The 19,280-nt window shown below is 44.7% G+C and overlaps 1 protein-coding gene across 9 annotated transcripts in view; it reads right to left on the bottom strand.

Annotated features, from left to right (window-relative positions):
• Positions 1–2,591: 2,591 nt before the first annotated feature.
• ZBTB17 (zinc finger and BTB domain containing 17) overlaps positions 2,592–19,280 on the bottom strand; it is a 52,637-nt gene continuing 35,948 nt past the window's right edge. For 8 of the 9 annotated variants that reach the window (XM_033922726.1, XM_033922730.1, XM_033922729.1 and 5 more), the window contains 6 exons: positions 16,381–16,497; positions 14,259–14,379; positions 11,357–11,487; positions 8,451–8,681; positions 4,245–4,334; positions 2,592–3,142 (listed from right to left, as the gene is read on the bottom strand). In XM_033922726.1, the coding sequence (XP_033778617.1) occupies positions 2,847–3,142; positions 4,245–4,334; positions 8,451–8,681; positions 11,357–11,487; positions 14,259–14,379; positions 16,381–16,497 (986 nt within the window). In that variant the 3' untranslated portion in view covers positions 2,592–2,846. The remainder of the gene's footprint in view (positions 3,143–4,244; positions 4,335–8,450; positions 8,682–11,356; positions 11,488–14,258; positions 14,380–16,380; positions 16,498–19,280) is intronic. The other variant, XM_033922733.1, reaches the window with a different exon arrangement.

Here is a 19,280-nt window from a genome sequence, read left to right as displayed (position 1 = left end):
AGTTCATGTAAACCTTTTTTTTCCTTCTCTTCCTATATTTTAAGTTCTTGTAAACTGTGCCGAGCTCCACAACATCCGTGGAGATGATGCAGTATATAAACTTAAGGTTTAGTTTAGTTTAGTTTGGGATCTTGGCTTTTTTTTTGGTTCATTATATGTGGTAAGTGTAGACATAGTGGTGGTCTAGCTGTTTAAACAGCTGAACGTAGAGGCAGGCCATTATCAAAAGAAACCTCCTTTTGGACATTTTTTTTGATAATGGACATTTTCCCTGCTACTTTCAACGTTTAGGGCCTTAGGCTAAAAGGGGACTTAGATGTTTTTGTTGGTTTTTTTATTATGCCCTTCCATCATATCTTCCAATCCTGGATTGGAAGATATGATCAAATATTCCAATCCTGGATTGGAAGATATGATCAAATATTCCATAGCCTTACCCCATAATGCCCCCAGTATGACAAAAGGTGCTGATGGTATTTAAGTTTGCAACTTTTTAACAGATAGAAAACCAAAATTTAAATGAGAACATCTTCTGTGTTTAGTAGTCGCAAAGATATACTTAGACTTTTTTATTATTATTATTATGCCGCTCAATGGCTCTGCCTCAGGTTTGTTGTTTTTTTTAACTTTAATTCTAAAAGGAACAGATCCCACAGGCTCTCCAAGCTGAAGTCTTTGCTCACATACAGCTGGGAAACCACTAAATAAAAACTGGGGATATGGGGAGAGGGACTCAGTTTAACAGGACCAAGGGTCAGAAAAGGTCCCTGCCTATCCTCTCCAACAGACCCTAACAAAAGAACCAAAAGGGAATAAGACTGCACAGGCTTACCATCTCCACCTGCTGGAGACTGAGAAGAAATTAATCCTATGGAGGCCTGCACAGCTAGAATGCTTGTGTTCTCAGTCTCCACAAGCTGGCAGAGAAGCGTAAACCCATCCGTCTGTGTCGGTCTGGAGGGATGCTAGAGAAAACAATTTCTTTTTTAACATATAAAAGAAGAGCTATCAGTGAAATACATGCTCACCAGCACTATATGTTAGAATGACAAACTGAAGCCAAAAGGCTATACTTGTCAATGTAGTATCACATCATTCAACTCCTCTTATAAATTCTATAACAAACATTAAATGAATATCTGGCAACTAAAATTCAATGCAGAGTAATGCATTTGGGGATTAACAATCGGAAGGAGCTGGAGAGGCCGATATGCACACAATGAAAGCAGTGCATGCAAATACATCTCATGCATATTCATTGGGGAAATCCTGAAAACCTGCCTGGATTGCAGCCCTCGAGGAGTGAGCTTTGATGAAGACTTCAGTAGTTGGAACCTAAGAATGGTACCAGGCAGAACTTTGGATTCTTGCTCAGAAATAGCTAAGAAGAAGGAAAAAAAAACCCCAACAAATTTTTAGATTGAATCAGGTTGGGCAGACTAGATGGACCATTCGGGTCTTTATCTGCCGTCATCTACTATGTCACTAAATCATACTGTCTCTTGTGATCTGTCAAAAAAGCCAAAACTGCTCCAATCTCACTGCAACATGCACTCAAAAAATAAATGCTAAATAGAAAACAATCTTATCTGCCACAAAGTGGATGGTCGCTGACTATTCATTTAATGCTTGTTCTACAATTTATAAGAGAAGTTGAATGTCATTTACCGATACCCTCCTCTTTATATAGAAGAACTATTTTCCACTCACATCTCGTCCTCAGTGTGTTGTGTGGAAGACAGTAAATGTTTTGGTATTTAGCTCTCTTATTAGGGAGGAATGTGTTTTGGAAATGTGCTAAAGCAATGTATACACTAACCTACACTATAATGAGCAGGAAACAGTACAACTGAGTGGCCTTTGGTTCCTTACTGCTGATTAAACTGAACTAATCCAGAGGTAGCCCTGAAAATCTTCCCTTTTGCCCCTTAAGTGCCTCTGGCCAGTGTTGTAGGCTTAATGCCAGATTTTACAGTTCACTTAAGGATGCCAAAGCACAATTCGTTACTTCAGAATCACAAGCTATATAAACAGACTGTCATATAAGCAACCCAAGCAGGATAAATGCTTCTAAAACAGAAAACACCATCTTCTGAGTTACTTTAGGGAGTTCTTCAGGTTGGGCAGACTGGATGGACCATTCGGGTCTTTATCTGCCGTCATCTACTATGTTACTATGTTCTCAACTCTCTCCTGTAGGCATAGCTGGCCAGTTTGCTCACTGGTAATCCTAAACACTTTGGGGGCTCCTTCCTAACCCCAAAGCTTTTATCTCCTCTTACTGATGTAGTCTAATGCTCCATACAGCAGACGTGTTAAACACCTACTCATTCTCCATTGTGGATCCCTGACATTCTTAGCGATGAATATGCCCGATTTATTTTGAAATAATGAAGTTCCCCACCCTCACCTAGGTGTTTCCAGGGTACCAGTCCCCCACATTATAAGAGGAATTACACATCATGTCACACTCCTTTCCCATGTCACAACAGTAAACCATGCGTAATCCCAAGAGAAACTGCAGAGGAAGTTGCCGGTACACTCACATTCGGCATCTTGCTGGACCATATTCAAGCCTGTTTTAAACAGCATTTAGAAAATAATACAATTTTATTTTATCTAGATTTCACCAAACAGATGCCAGTTTCTTATTGCAGGAAGGTATTTTACACTTGTTCACCTTAAATAAAAGGATCTTAAAGATCCTTAAAGTTTAGAAGCTCCAGGGAGTGAGGTCTCCTCTTCCTGTGTGCGTTTGCAAGGAGAGTGAGAAAGATGTCTCAGTCTCTGCTGAATTCTCCGTAAGCGACACTTTCATGATTAGCAGTCTGTGTTGCTCTTGAATGTCATTCTGTGGGGGTGGGTTGGGAGTCCACGGCCTGTGTAGCCTCTGGGGCAGTGGCCTGCACATCCACAGCTTCCACAGCCTCTCGGGCTCGAAAGAGTAGTTCTCCAGACTGGATGACTTGCTCTGCTTGCCAGGTGGTAGTGGCGGCACCATACTGCTGGTAGAAGTCCGTGTCAGCCTGGAACATGACTAGAGCCTGTGCCGTATGGATGCGAACATGTTGAGCCAGGCTGTTGGCATCCAAAAACTTCTGCCCACAGGAATCACATGCGTAAAGGATCTGAGTGTTGGGATCTAGAGAGAGGTGAAAAAAGAGATAAGTCTTTCAGAAGTCGATTTTTTTTTACGGCATCAAGATTTACAAAGACTAGGGGACACTCGATGAAGTTACAGAGTAATACTTTTTAAACCAATAGGAGGAAATATGTTTTCAATGCATTGCCAGAGGTTGTGGTAAGAGTGGTTAATGTAGCTGGTTTTAAAAAAGGTTTGGACAAGTTCCTGGAGGAAAAGTCCATAATCTGCTGTTGAGGAAAAACCAATGCTTGGACTGAATCAGTAACATGGAATGTTGCTGCTCTTTGGGTTTTTGCCAGGTACTTGCGACTTGGATTGGCCTCTGTGAAGACAGGATACTGGGCTAGATGGGTAAGGCTAAATTGGGCCTCTTCTCCCTTGAAAAGAGGAGACTGAGAGGGGACATGATCGAAACATTCAAAATACTGAAGGGAATAGACTTAGTAGATAAGGACAGGTTGTTCAGCCTCTCCAAGGTAGGGAGAACGAGAGGGCACTCTCTAAAGTTGAAAGGGGATAGATTCTGTACAAACGTAAGGAAGTTCTTCTTCACCCAGAGAGTGGTAGAAAACTGGAACACTCTCCCAGAGTCTGTTATAGGGGAAAACACCCTCCAGGGATTCAAGACAAAGTTGGACAAGTTCCTGCTAAACTGGAACGTACGCAGGTGAGACTGGACTCATTTAGAGCACTGGTCTTTGACCTGGGGGCCGCCGCATGAGCGGACTGCTGGGCACGATGCAGCAGCAATTCTTATGTTCTTATAATGGTTACTGCGGATGGGCCATTTGGCCTTTATCCGCCATCATGTTTCTATGACATGCCCAAGATCAGGCCTTTGCTGACATTGGTTAGGTCAACAGAAAATGCTGAGAGCTCCTAATTTTACTTTTAGGCTAAATTCTTCTGCAGCTGATCAAGAGCATTTGTGTTTCAACAACCAGGAGAGAAAGCATTGAATGGTCCAGACTGGCTGAGGGTGCAACGCAAGGGACAGATCACAAAACTACCGTGATTTCTTAGCTAAACCCCCAGGAAGGACTATTCTCGCCAGCTCATCCCAAGAACTCTTCCTCTGCTGCCATTGCTCTCTCCTCACCTGCTTCCTGTACCTCCTTCACTGCTTTCGTGATCTCTGCCTTAAGTGCTTCTGTCTCGTCTGCCGTCACGGCTGCCGCCACAGGCACCACTGCAAAAAAACACGAGACACACGTGCACAGGTTAGCTGTCTGTCAGTGTGTCTTGCTCTGTATCAGGCACAGTCTGTCTCCCACAGCATCCCATCTGACTCGAGCACTGGTACATTTCCCTTGTTTTTGGTGTTCTTAATGTACATCGCCTAGTGGCGGTCTATAAATATTTTACAGAAATAAATAAGTGGAGTGGCAGCAGATTGAGAACCAGGAAACCAGGGATCAAAGTCTGTTTTTCCCAGTGAGGCTACTCAAGATCTTGAGTGACTCATTTTATCCCCCTTTATCTCAATTACAACTGCTTTATTTACAGTATTCGGCTTATATTTAGCCGGAGTGCAACTAAAACATACTATATATACTCAAATATAAACCGCAATGTTTGGGCCCAGAAATGGCGGTCTCGGTTGATACATGAGCCTCCTTTCGATGATGGTGCTTTTTTCCCCACCTGATGACCAATGCTGCTATTTTCCACCCCTTCCCGATGTCCAGTACTGCTATCCACCCCCCTCCAAAGACCAGCACTGTTATCCCCCCAATGTCTGACATTGCTATCTCCCCCCCAATGACCGGCACTCCTATTCTCCACTACCCATTCCCCCCTGCCCCAGACCAACATCGCACTTACAGTCTTAATGTTTTGGAAGCCCACGCGCCAGCATTCTGTGCTGGGATGAAGGGCCTTGAACGTCTGTGCATGCTCCAGGCCTAATGGCTCTCACTCTTTCCAGGATTCTCGAAAGGAGTCCAGTAAGCCTTGCGCATGCAGATCATGCAGATGCAGATGCTCAAGGCCCTTCAGTCCAGCACAGAGCGTCAGCTTCCAGAGCATCGGGACCATACGTGTGATATCGGATCTGGGGTAGGGGGAGGGGGTAATGGAGGATAGGAGTACCTAAGCCACCGTTCTTCAATTCTACAGTGCTACTAGTGCCTTCCGCTGTCCTTTTCTTTTGCCGCGGTCCACTCACCTCTGAAGCAACTTCCTGTTTCCGCTTGTGCAGACCACAGTAAAGGAACGGTGCAGAGGAGGCTGCCAGCAGTGCAACAGAATCACTCCCGCATTAGCGACCTCTTTGTAGTTTTCTTGGTGAGGGGGGCTTCAGAACCGATTTGGGTAAACATTTGTGGAACTGGGCGGGGCGGGGAAGAAAGGGGCAGAAAGAAGAAGTACGGGGGCACGTGGATGGAGGGAAGGGTTAGAGACTGGGAACATGGATGGAAGGAAGCAGAAGAGGGAAGAGCAAGAATTAACAAACGGATGGACAGAGGAGACCTCATAGACATCATATACCTAGATTTCCAAAAAGCCTTTGACAAGGTGCCTCATGAATGTCTACTCCGGAAACTGAAGAAGCATGGGATGGACAGAGACGTACATAGATGGATCAGAAACTGGTTGGTGGATAGGAAACAGAGGGTAAGGGTGAAGGGCCACTACTCGGACTGGAGGAGGGTCACAAGTGGTGTTCCGCAGGGCTTGGTGCTCGGGCCGCTGCTATTTAATATATTCATAAATGATCTAGAAACAGGGACGAAGTGTGAGATAATAAAATTTGCGGACGACACCAAACTATTTAGTGGAGCTTAGACTAAGGAGGATTGCGAAAAATTGCAAAGGGACTTGAACAAACTAGGGGAATGGGCGACGAGATGGCAGATGAAGTTCAACGTTGAGAAATGTAAAGTATTGCATGTGTGAAGCAGAAATCTGAGGTACAACTATACGATGGGAGGGATGTTATTGAATGAGAGTACCCAAGAAAGGGACTTGGGGGTAATGGTGGACATGACAATGAAGCCGACGGCACAGTGCGCAGCGGCCGCTAAGAGAGCGAATAGAATGCTAGGTATAATCAAGAAGGGTATTACTACCAGAATGAAAGAAGTTATCCTGCCGTTGTATTGGGCGATGGTGCGTCCGCATCTGGAGAACTGCGTCCAGTATTGGTCGCCGTACCTTAAGAAGGACATGGCGTTACTTGAGAGGGTTCAGAGGAGAGCGACATGTCTGATAAAAGGGATGGAAAACCTTTCATACGCTGAGAGATTGGAGAAACTGGAGAAGAGGAGACTTAGAGGGGATATGATAGAGACTTACAAGATCATGAAGGGATCGTAGAGAGGGACAGATTCTTCAAACTTTCAAAAAATAAAAGAACAAGAGGGTATTCAGAAAACTTGAAAGGGGACAGATTCAAAACGAATGCTAGGAAGTTCTTCTTTACCCAACATGTGGTGGACACCTGGAATGCGCTTCCAGAGGACGTAATCGGGCAGAGTACGGTACTGGGGTTTAAGAAAGGATTGGACAATTTCCTGCTGGAAAAGGGGATAGAAGGGTATGATAGAGGATTAGTGCACAGGTCCTAGACCTGTTGGGCCGCCACGTGAGCGGGCTGCTGGGCGCGATGGACCTCAGGTCTGACCCAGTGGAGGCATTGCTTATGTTCTTATGTTAAGGGAAGGAGAAGAGTTAGAAAGATAGATTTGAGATGGAAGTAGAAAAATGGAAAAAAGGAGCCTAAGGAATAAGATGGGGGAATTGGAAGCTATGGCACAAAAAGATAACCTTGACATCATCGGCATCACAGAATCATGGTGGAACGAGGAAAGCGTCAAGACACTGTGCTACTGGGATACAAGCTATACCGCAGAGACAGAGGGATGGGAAGGAGGAATGGAAAGATGTTGCGCAAGGGGATTTCTCGCAGCCCGGCTGTCACTAAACCTCAATTTCTCTTTCTCTTCTGGAACCAGGCATTATAGGCAAGCCATAGCTGCCTACTTTGAGAACTGTATTTGGGGACACCCACTTCCCTGAAACAATCTCTTGGATCTCAGGATGCATAGGAAAGATTTTGGGTGGCCCTTGGTTGCCCCTCATAAGCGACAAGAAGACAAGAAGCAACTTTTAGACTGCTCAATGGAAAGGACAGTCAAGGCTTCAGAGATTAAGGCACTAAGCTCTTCCTTCCGGAACAGCCTGAGTACCTTTGAATCGTCTCCCTGCTCTGAGGGCAGCTACTCTTCCTCCATAGATTCTCTTAACGAAGGACCTTCAGAGCAGCCTGACCCCTCCCCCTCAGACTATACAGGGGAAGCAGACTTTGCTCCTCCAGGCCCTCCTCCCACTTGGTACCTCTTAGGTGGGGGCTATACGGAGGGGGAGGCAATCTCTGGCTGTACCGGCTGTCTCTGCTGGAGCATATATGCCTGGTGCAAGAGAAGCACGAACTAAGGGGAGAACTTTCCCCCTTCAATGTACCTGCCTGGAACCCCCCTTTTTTGGCTCAGCCTGATCCAGCAAATTGACCCTGGTTGCCCAAGTGGAGAGGTAAAATGGCTGCCACAGGCTCTGCAGTTTCCTGTGCTCCTTCCCGAGACCCCAACGTAATGATGCTGGGCCAGACATGTGCCTCGAGAAGCTCATCAAGGTATCACTCTGCAGTCTTCTGCACCTTATTTCCATAGGCATTCTCTACACCCTATGGCAAACCAGCGAGCAACCAATAGCCCAGCAAGTCTGTGGGCGCCAGTCCTCATGGCAGAAGCTCTTAATGCCTCATGGACTATGCTTTCTTCGTATTTCTTTTCTCATGGATTAATAGCCAAGTTCTTCAGCTTTGTTTAACTAGTACAGAAATCACCCCTCCAGCCCACATCACACAAAATGAGAATCCATTACAAAAGATTATGAATAACAAAACCCAAACTTTGTTAAACTGTTGAACCCAGCCACTTCTTTGTATTACGCATAAGGCAAACCCCAGATCATCAAGAATTCAGAAAAAATACAGAACTCTTCTCTGCACTCAGACAAGATGTGCTGAACTTCTAGACCCACAAACACATCAAACAGCCTGGCCTCACTCTTTTGCAACAAATGAGGCAATGTCACCGACCTTAAAAGAACAATTTTATAATCTAAATGCTGACGACATCCTGAACCCTTTTCCAAACCAAATCCCGCATGCAAACAATATATGATAAGAAGTACCCCCACCCAACAGAAACTGTTGAGCATTATCCATCAACCTAGGGTCCTTTAGAAGTAATCACACTTATCAGCTCTCCAAGGGCTATTTCTCCCCCCCCCCTCTACTCACCAGTGAGCTGTGTGACTGCTGTTGCAGCTAATGCTTCTGTGGCTAACGTGACCATGTCATCTGGAGCAACAGTAACAATGTTGACTTCATCGTCCTCTTCCTCCTCTTCCTCTTGGTCCAGGATCTTCATACCAGCCTTGCCCTGGTGTACAGTTTTCACATGGGAACGCAGGTTATCTACTCGATTAAAGCCACGACCACATTTGTCACACAAGAAGGGTTTCTCCCCTGCTTAAAACAAGAGGATAACTGTTACCTTTCAAATTCACAAGCACATTCCTTCCTCTGTTTCCATCATGAAAATACATCAAGGCATGCATCCTACCATACACAGATAACACACGTCCCTGCTTTGTGAAAATACAAAGATATGTCCCCACTGTACACACACTTATATGCATTCTCCGTTCATCACACACGCACATATACAGACAACAGACATCAAACTTTTCCGAAAAGAAATCAAAATTCTTCTATTCAAAAAACACCTTCCATCATTCTAACCTACACGCACACGCATACCCCTTCATAAACACCACCCCTATAGTATCCCCTAGCCAAATTCTTCAAACCTTCCCCAAAATCATACTCAGAAACCTAAAAATACAACCTCCACCTGGGCTCAGAATATTGCTTCCCTTATCACTATGTAAATAACCTCCATCTGTAACCAGAATATTCCGTCCCTCAACGTTATGTAATAATCTTCCTAATTTGTATGTATTGCTATTGTTATGTAAAATTGTTATGTATATGATATGTAAACTCCCTGGAAATGTCCAGTTTTCACCTTAGAACCGCAAGGCACAGGCGGAATAGAAATCTCTAATGTAATGTAATGTAATATATATCATACATGCCACATATAGCAGGAATTTTGAACATTTTGGCAGGACTCCATGCCTGTATTCATAAGCTTGCAAACATTCCTTTTGAAAATTTGGGGTATGGACATTTTTTCAGCACTAGGTGTTGTGCATCATGGCATACTAATAGGCACAACAGAGAACCCAAAAAGCGCTCCCAAGATCACTGAATCCCAGAAATCAAAAGTGCAAAGCCCAGCTTGTCCCAGCCCACATGGTGTGGTCAGAATTCAGTTCTAGCCTGGATCATCTTAAGGAGTGGAGAAAGTGGATTTTTATGACTTCATCTGGATATTTGGCTAAGGTACAGGGAGGTCCTGGGAGGTTAGAGTTGCATCCTAGCTCTATCTCCAAGTCACAAACATTTTCGCTCTATACCAGATTTATACTGGAGAGTTTTAGAAAGCCTCAGATGGTGGAACTCACATTGGAAATTTGACCAATAATAGATGTGCTGGAAATGCATGGGTTGGATTACACACTGCAGCTATATACTGTGCCACTTTCAGTGCTGAAACACTGGGTCAGTACCCTAAAACATGCTGTCATAGGAAGTGGCACGCCCCCTAATATCATGCTGTCATACTGTGTCAGTACAACTCAAAAGTTTTGAGTCATGACTCTGAAACCATGCTGGGATATTGAGTTTGTATTAATTCAGGAGCAGGAATGACCTGGGTCTAGTACTGGCTCAGAGAAAGGGAGTAACAGCTCAGCGAAAAGTCACTAGTGGTTGCTAACAGATCTTCCTGTAACACCAGCCATTCTCTGAAAGCCTTCCATTAGAGAATGACATGGGGATAAATTTTCTCTGTTCCCGCAGGATCTCTCTAACCCGCAAGCTCTGTCACTGTCCTCATCTGCACAAGCCATAAGTGTTCGAGGCTTGTGCAGTTAAGGCAAAGCTTGCAGGAATGGGACAGGGACGAGATAGGGATATTGAGATCCTGCGGGGACAGAGACAAATTTGTCCTCATGTCATTCCCTAACTCAGCACGATCTTCATTAGTTCTTGAAAATTTACAAACTCAGTGCACCTAATTCCCCACTAAGATCACAAGAAGAAAAATGCCCGACAGCCCCACCTAGCCAGCAGAAGCTCATACTCATATTTCTTTCCCGAATTATGGAACCAAACAGCACAATCAATCCACTCCCTTGAGTCATTGCTAAACTTCAGGAAGGGACCAGGACACGCAATGCAAAACACCGTTCGGTACTAACCTCACACATACCCATTTACAACATGTCATCTGAAATGTTAATGTATCCCTTAAAGTCATGTTAAATGTGAATCTAGCAGAACACTTACTCTTCCCCCCATTCTCTCCCCACTCATCCCTTCCCCCCCTGCAATCAGACCCTCTCTTGCACCATCCGTTACGCTCCTGAAACTGAAACCTCCCTCCACTGGATTAAGTATGCAATTCTGAAACTGTATGTCTGAGAACTATGAAACTAAATAAAATAAGTGATAAGCGCCCAAAACCAAAGATACACAAAATAGTGCACTTTGCACCTGGTTCAAACTCCACTGGCAGCAGGATTTTCAAAAGGAATTGCTCTGGGGAGATTTTGTTGACAATGGACTTGAATTACCTGCAGTTCCACAGGGAAACTAAATTTCCTGAAACTTTGAAAATTGCCTTGTCTTCCACTTCACACAAGGGATAAAGACACTGGTTGGTGAAAGAAAGTGTGCACAGGATACTTCCGTTTGAAATTCCCTCCGTACCTTCACTTGCATCGGACTTAAAGCAGGTACAAAGGATCTACTTTCTCAAGTTTTAAAGGAAAATTGTGCAAGCATGCTTCCTTTAGAAAAGCAGCTCAAAGGTCTCGGGTACAATAAACCCCTACAGGTGTTTCTTTTCAATTTTCAGCCACATCTGCATGTGTTAGTCATGCAATTTCTCCAGTGAAGCTTGCCTGCTGCCAGTCAATTGCACTACCACAAGCGACCGTATGCTAAGAAACCTGAACAGACTGTCCTGTAGATTTGCCCTTCTCGTGACCCATTCTTGCCCTGGAGAGACTCACCGGTATGGATGATGATGTGTTTGGAGAGGTCCCCCACATTGACGAATGCCTTGTTACACACATTACACTTGTGCGGTCGAATGTTGTCATGGTGGCGGATGTGATTTGCCAGCTGGCTGGACTGAACAAACCTATGAAGGCAAAAAAGGCCCCTTTTCAATGGTTATACTTCTCCAATCCTTCTCCCTCTCTCTGCAGCTCAGGGCCAGAGTTAGGGACTAGGGAATTTATTTATTTAAAGATTTTATATTCCGCTCTATCAACATTTCTAGGTGGATTCCAACAGACATACATCATTTATAACAGACAAATACATTAAAACAGCAATTACTTAATGGTGAATGGTGGGCAGAGACAAGTCGTTTAAAAATAAACATTCGGGGATCCTTATCTTAAATACGATATCACCTCAACTGCGTAGCCAAACTTTAAATCAGTTCTGAACCCCCCTGTATGAGCTGTGGTGGGGTGGTTTTCCTGTCTCTGTGCTTTCTTTAGGGTGAGGGGAGGCTAAGGTTGGGTGGGGAAGGGGGTGGATAATTCTTTTCTTTTGGGGAAAACCATTCTGTTCAGTAGGACCAGGTACGTATCCTGCTTACCCGGTTAGTTTTGGATATTAGCTTTTTGGTTGTTTATAAAAATTGTTTTCACATAAAAAGGTTCAGTTAAGGAGGGAGGGGGATACTTAATTCTGTTATCATGGAAATGTGATGACCTGAATTCAGCAATTTTCTGACACTGTTTAGCGTTTTTTGTGGGCAATGTCTAATTTTCTGTTTTGCTCTATTGTTGTCATCAATAAAAATTGTTTTAAACCAGTGGTCTCAAACTCAAACCCTTTGCAGGGCCACATTTTGGATTTGTAGGTACTTGGAGGGCCGCAGAAAAAAAATAGTTAATGTCTTATTAAAGAAATGACAACTTTGCATGAGGTAAGTACCTACAAATCCAAAATGTGGACTATCTGAAATTATCAGAAGCAATTAAGGAAAGATTTATAAACTAAGAGCTTCTGATCATGTCAGCTATATACAGCTGAAAGCATGCAGAAAGTGAAAAACTATCAAAGTATCAACTGAAAGAGACAATATTTTGGACCAACTATTTTGAGGCCCTCGCTATTATAAAGAAGGATTCTTTATGGAAAACTTGTGCCTTAAGTGTCCGGCGGAGGGGGGGGGTTTGATGGGGGAGTCGTTAGGGGGGGGGTCCAACAGGAGGGGTTGGGTACCCTCCTGCCGGCGATCTTCAGGGGGGTGGGGCCTACTGTCAGGAAGGGTTGAGCACTTTCCTGCCGGCGATCGTGAGTTCTGTGGGCAGGAGGTGTTGGGCCCTCTCCTGCCGTGATCGTTGGGGGGGGGGGGGAGAGGGGAGAATGGCTGCCAAGCCACGGCCTTTATACTAATCACGGCAGGGAGATCCCTTGATGCGATTAAGTATAGCGGCCGCGTCTACTTACCATGTAGGCCAGCATTTTGCTGGCCTACATAGTAAGTGTCTCTCGCTCTACTAGGGAGACGCTTAGGGCCGCATAGGTTTGCCTAAGGCTACTGCCTAGCCTTAGGTGAGCCTCCCTAGGTTCCCAGAGGCGCCTTCAATATAGGCGGCCTATCTGGGGAGCATTTTTTTTAGAAAACGTGCCTCCTGATTGGCTGATTAGACAGCTGTATGACGCCTACAGCTGCCTACAATTGGGATGCACGTTGAAGAATCAGGGCCTTAAGGCACAAGTTTTCCATAAAGAATCATTCTTTATAATAACGAGAGTCTCAAAATAATACCTGGCGGATTGCGAGTTTGAGACCACTGTTTAAAACATAAAATAAATGTGGTCTACCACTCACTCCAGCAAATCTATTGTAAATAATTGTCCTTTTACTGGTTTTTCCCCCACATGCAAGTTCCATCCCATTATGTTCCATTTTCTATGCTACAGAAGCTAAAACTCTTTCTAACACAGCAATACATTGGGCCATGTTAGGGGGAGGGGCCTTATTTCTCTAGAACCCCCATTCACTTACCATATATACTTGAATATAAGTCAAAACACCCATTTTCCCCCCAAAAAGGAGGAAAAATGGTTAACTCGAATATAGACAGGCAGCTAAATATTCACCCAGTGCCCCCTCCCTCCCTGGCTCTCCACCCTGTCCTCCCTCCCTCCCCAGACTCTGCACCCTGTCTTCCCCTCTCTGCCCTGTCCATTGTACCTCCTCTCTGCCGATATCCTGCATGTCACCGAACTTTACGTATGACCTTGAATCCCTGGTGGTCTAGAGGTGTAGTGGGCAGGAATGAGCTTTCTGCGCTCCTACCCTGCTGCTGTGAATTCTGGCAGTTCAGCTGTACCGAGCAGGAGCGCGCGTCCTGTGCTTCTGCTTGGCGCTGAGCAGCTTCCTGAAAAGCTCTTGCGATACTCACCGCAGCCGCTCAGCGCCGAGCAGGATATCGACAGAGAAGAGGTACAATAGGCATGGCAGGAAGGGGGAAGAGGATGCAGAGTCTGGTGGAGGCCTGCAACAGAGGCCTGCAACAAGTCCAGGAGGGGGGGGGGGTGCGTGGGTGCTGGCCTGAATATAAACCAAGACCCCCATTTTTGGGCCAAAAAAAATCTCAGTTTATATCCCATTTTCTAATTAGATGTGTCTTTTTACTGGTTTTTCCCATTCCATTAAATTGTCAAAGCTATTTTACCCCCGATATTCTTGACCCCATTAATTCTTTTCAATTTCCACTGAATTGAAAAGACTAAAAAAGAGCAACGTGAAAGTCTCTCTAGGTAAATAAGGTGGGAAGGCACCAATTTTACCCAGGCATGTATAATATATGACTCCTGCCTAGTTTGTGAGAAGGGTGTATGGACATCTCCAAGGTCTTGCCCAGAGGCTACTGGGCTTCTTACCTTTTCCCACAGCGCTCACACACATAAGGCTTCTCCCCTGTGTGCTGCCGTACATGAGCGATCAGGGAGCTTGCCTGCGTGAAGGCTTTCCCACAGATAAGACACAGGCAGGGCTTTTCTCCTGTGAAGGTCAAGAGAGGAGTAGGTCAGTGAGAGAGGAGAACTGCTTCGGCCCAAGCAATACAGTAAATGTGCAGCTGCAGCCCTAAAGAGAACGGTTAGAGCAGCATGCTGAGCACCAAGGTTTAAATCCTTGTGAACTTGGGCAGATGGCTTAACTCGCCACTGCCTGAGGTACAAACAGATTGTAAGCCCTCTGGGACAGGAGAAAACAAAGGTTCTGTCATCCACAGAACCTGGTGCGGACGCTGCCATATTCTGTCCCTTGAAATCTTTGAGGAAGTGCCCGCATCGTGTGCATGTAGGTGCCTTTATTTATTTCGATTTCTATCCCGTTGGCCCCACAGGTTTAACATACATAATATATAGTTACCAGGTTACAATTTACACTAATTAGCCATAATTTCAGGACCTGTTTCCAATACAAGTTTTTTCTAACTAGACACATATTTAGGGTCTAATACTAATATACAGTTTACTGGTTATAATTTACCCTGGTTATTCTACAGTACAAGTTTTATCCTAATAGAAACATAGAATATGACGGCAGAAGTTTCAAGTTTATTAGGATTTTATATACCGCCTATCAAGGTTAACTAAGCGGTTTTTACAATCAGGTATAATTAAAAAGGGCTAAAGGAAAAGTTGGCTCTCAGGAAGTGAAAAGATTTTGCAGAACTGCTTGTTCAAATTGACTGTCTCTTCTGGAGTTTTGTTTGAGATAGGAATGGGAGGTGAATGTATGTATTGAGGATCATATAGCTTCTTTGCAGATGTGTTCAACAGCCAAAGTGAGCTACTGAAGCCGCAAGTTGTGAGCTGTTACACAGGCCGTGAAGCGTCAGCCCAGGCTGAGCATACGTGAAGGAGATACAATCCACCAACCAAACTGAAATTGTATGCTTTGTAACAGTTCCGAGTCTGTTGGGATCAAAACCAGTAAGAGCTGGGTTTGGTACAGTCCAGGTATTATGCTAAAGCGGGCTTGCAGTCCAAGGTATGGAGTGCTGCTTCTCTAGGGTGAGTATGCAGTTTCGGAAAGAATACCGCTGGAGCATATATGCCTGGTGCAAGAGAAGCACAAACTCAGTGTACCTGCCTGGAACCCCCCTTTTTGGTTTAGCCTGATCCAGCAAATGTGTGGGAAGGGCTGGACCCTGGAGATGGAGAAATACTGACAAGAAGCTATGGAGCATCCGTCTTCAGTCTTATAGGGTAGGCATTCAGGTCTCAGAATTTTTCTCTATCTCCATCTGCTGGAGGGGGGGACATAACCCACTTTTCTGAACTGGCCTGGTGAAAACAATATAGAAATGAAGGTTTTCAAAAATGTACAACTCACAGTATAGACAGATGATCTACAGCTTTGGTTCCCAACCCTGTCCTGGAGGACCACCAGGCCAGTCGGGTTTTCAGGATAGCCCTAGTGAAAATGCATGGAGCAGATTTGAATGTCTGGCACCTCCATTAAATGCAGATCTTAGGGCTGTCCTGAAAACCCGACTGGCCTGGTGGTCTTCCAGGACAGGGTTGGGAACCACTGATCCCAGAGTTCTGCAGAGTCCTCCAATTTTGCCAGGGATTTCTCTTCTTATTCTCTGGTAAATTACAGCAAGGATGACAAGCGAAGTGTTGTCGTGGCACTTCCGAATACTGACCATGTTCTCCCCATGTGGAACCAGCTCACCTAGGCTCATACTTGAACTGATCTGAGAGTCCTATAAGATCAGGGAACATCTGCTGTGCTTTTATACTAAAAATAGAGTGAATAGTTCCATATTTTAAGAAAAAGGAAGAGTGGACAAGCCTTAGATTTGGTTCTCTTGTTTTCTGAAGAGAGCAGACATATTATGGAGGGTGATGTTAAAGGCCAAGAGGAGCTCATTGAGGGAGTAACATTGCTGGCACCCAGGAGCGAACTGATGCAATGATTTCAGTATTGGGCACTTAATCTCAGCACAGACCCTGCTTTAGCTGATTACTAAAAGTGATCGCTCATTACCTGTGTGGATACGGATATGACGCTGCAAAGCCCCAGGATCTGCAAACTGCCTTTGGCAATGGACACACACATAAGGCTTCTCCCCACTATGGATCCGTAAGTGCCTCTTGAGGTTACCTGCGTGTAAAACACAAATCCCATTAGTTCTAAAGAACTTTGATAAGGTCCATTCTTCCCACGTCCTTTTCCTCACTTTGGCTAAGTGTACGTTTTATCCCAATCTCCTTCCTACAGCATTAAACAGATCATTCCTGCAAACTACCTCTTCATTTGTTAAAAAATTAAGGAAGACTCTAGATTAGAGGCCAACTGAATTTTAGTTTTGGCGCTGAAATGGGCCCAAAGTCTACATTCAGCCTTCTTTCGGACTCAGCTGAAAATGCTAATATATTTTAAGTTGAAACCAAAACTTTTGATCCCTGTGCTCTGTGATTCACCTCTCTCCTCCCCTTCCCCCAGAATCAAAGCAGCTCAAATTCAACCCCCTCCCCGGACCTATCTTGAGCCCCCACTTCCCCCCGCCGATTGTATTATCCTTGTGGTCTAATGGCTTGTGTAGGGACAGGAGTGATCCCCAGTCGCTCTTCCACATGCCATCATTGCAGTCAAAGCAGCCGCTGTGACTTCCAGCAGCAGTCTTGCAAGCCATTTTGGGATTGGAGCTGGCATAAGCAAGAATGATCTGCAACGGGGAGGGAGTGGGGGCTGGCCCAGTTTCAGTTGTCTGAAAATTCAGATTTGGTTGAAACCGAAGAAACTAGCTTTGGCTGCCGTCTACTCTAGGCCTAGACAAAAAGTCTCCAGAGTCTTTTCCCCCCATTTCCTATTTTTGTCCCTGTTGGCTGGTGTTTTCTCGCAGGGGCAGACGCATGGGTCCTTGGAAAGTCTGGGTCAAGACCAAGAGAGCCCTCTAGATTGTGTGGAAAGAGACTCGAATGGATCAGTACCTCTGGTGAGCTTTCGAGTGGGCAGTGACCACAGCTGAAATGAGTCTCTTTTCTAACCATTAATGCTTTCAATAAAATATTCTTCAGGAACTTTCCTTGCTCCTAACTCTCTTGGCCTTTGAGGGGAATGTTTATTTTGATATCAATTTGCCAGAAGGAATCTTGTCACCATGTGATTTACAATGTACTGAACTGTGTACAAAGACAACACCCTATAAATAAATATATTTATCCTAAATATCCAGCCGTTAACGTTGCAATCTACACATGAGCAATTTTTATTTATTTATTGGGATTTATAAACAGCTTTTATGAAGAGATTCACCCAAGGTGTACAGAACTATAGTTTAACATAAAACTTACAATTTAATTAAGAACATAAAAATAGTAAAATGACCAAAGAAAAGCAAAAATACAATTAATCTTGTAAATTTGGAGACAGGCAAATTGAATGCTAACAGGAGTAACATGATACACACACGAAAACAGCCTATTAGCAAAGGCAGATCGTGTTTGACGAACTTGCTGCACTTCTTTGAGGGAGTAAACAGACAGATAGACAAGGGCGATACGGTCGACATTGTATATCTGGATTTTCAGAAGGCGTTTGACAAGGTTCCACATGAACGACTATTTCGGAAAATTGCAAGCCATGGAACTGAGGGTGAAATACTCACGTGGATTAAAAACTGTCTGGAGCATAGGAAACAGAGAGTGGGGGGTAAATGGACAATACTCAGACTGGAAGAGCGTCACCAGTGGGGTGCCGCAGGGCTCGGTGCTTGGACCCGTGCTCTTTAACATCTTTATAAATGATCTGGACATAGGTACGATGAGCGAGGTGATTAAATTTGTGGATGATACGAAGTTATTCAGAGTAGTAAAGACGCAGGGGGATTGCGAAGATCTGCAACGTGACATAATCAAGCTCGAGGAATGGGCATCACCATGGCAGATGAGGTTCAACGTGGATAAGTGTAAAGTGATGCATATCGGTAACAAAAATCTCATGCACGAATATAGGATGTCCGGGGCGGTACTTGGGAGAGACCTCCCAGGAAAGGGACTTGGGAGTTCTGATCGACAAGTTGATGAAGCCGTCCACACAATGTACGGTGGCAGCAAAAAGGGCAAACAGAATGCTAGGAATAATAAAGAAGAAGATCATGAACAGATCAGAGAACGTTATCATACCGCTGTACCGGACCATGGTACTCCCTCACCTGGAGTACTGCGTACAGCACTGGTCTCCATATATGAAGAAGGACACAGTACTACTCGAAATGGTCCAGAGAAGAGCAACTAAGATGGTTAAGGGGTTGGAGGAGCTGCCGTACAGCGAAAGATTAGAGAAACTGGGCCTCTTCTCCCTCGAACAGAGGAGATTGAGTGGGGACATGATTGAAACATTCAAGGTACTGAAGGGGATAGACTTAATAGATAAGGACAGGTTGTTCACCCTCTCCAAGGTAGAGAGAACGAGAGGGCACTCTCTAAAGTTGAAAGGGGATAGATTCCGTACAAACGTAAGGAAGTTCTTCTTCACCCAGAGGCTGTTATAGGGGAAAACACCCTCCAAGGATTCAAGACAAAGTTAGACAAGTTCCTGCTGAACAGGAACGTGCGCTGGTAGGGCTAGTCTCAGTTAGGGTGCTGGTCTTAGACCAGAGGGCCGCTGCGTGAGCGGACTGCTGGCATGATGGACCACTGGTCTGACTCAGCAGTGGCGATTTTTATGTTCTTATCATGCAAGAGAAATATGATAATTGTCAGCAGAGTACAAATGAAACCTCTTAATAGACATGCATTACATCAATCAAAGAATACAAATAGGCAGCCGAGCATTCAAATGGCATCTTGAGGGTTCTCCACTGCAGAAAGAGGCACCTCCACAAATACTTCTCAGTATAATACAGCTTGCTCCAGTCAACCCCTCCCGCACACCACCTGCAA

The sequence above is a fragment of the Geotrypetes seraphini genome, chromosome 15, assembly GCF_902459505.1.
Source record: "Geotrypetes seraphini chromosome 15, aGeoSer1.1, whole genome shotgun sequence".
Classification (NCBI taxonomy): Eukaryota; Metazoa; Chordata; class Amphibia; order Gymnophiona; family Dermophiidae; genus Geotrypetes; species Geotrypetes seraphini.
This window is presented reverse-complemented; position numbering and strand designations above follow the sequence as displayed.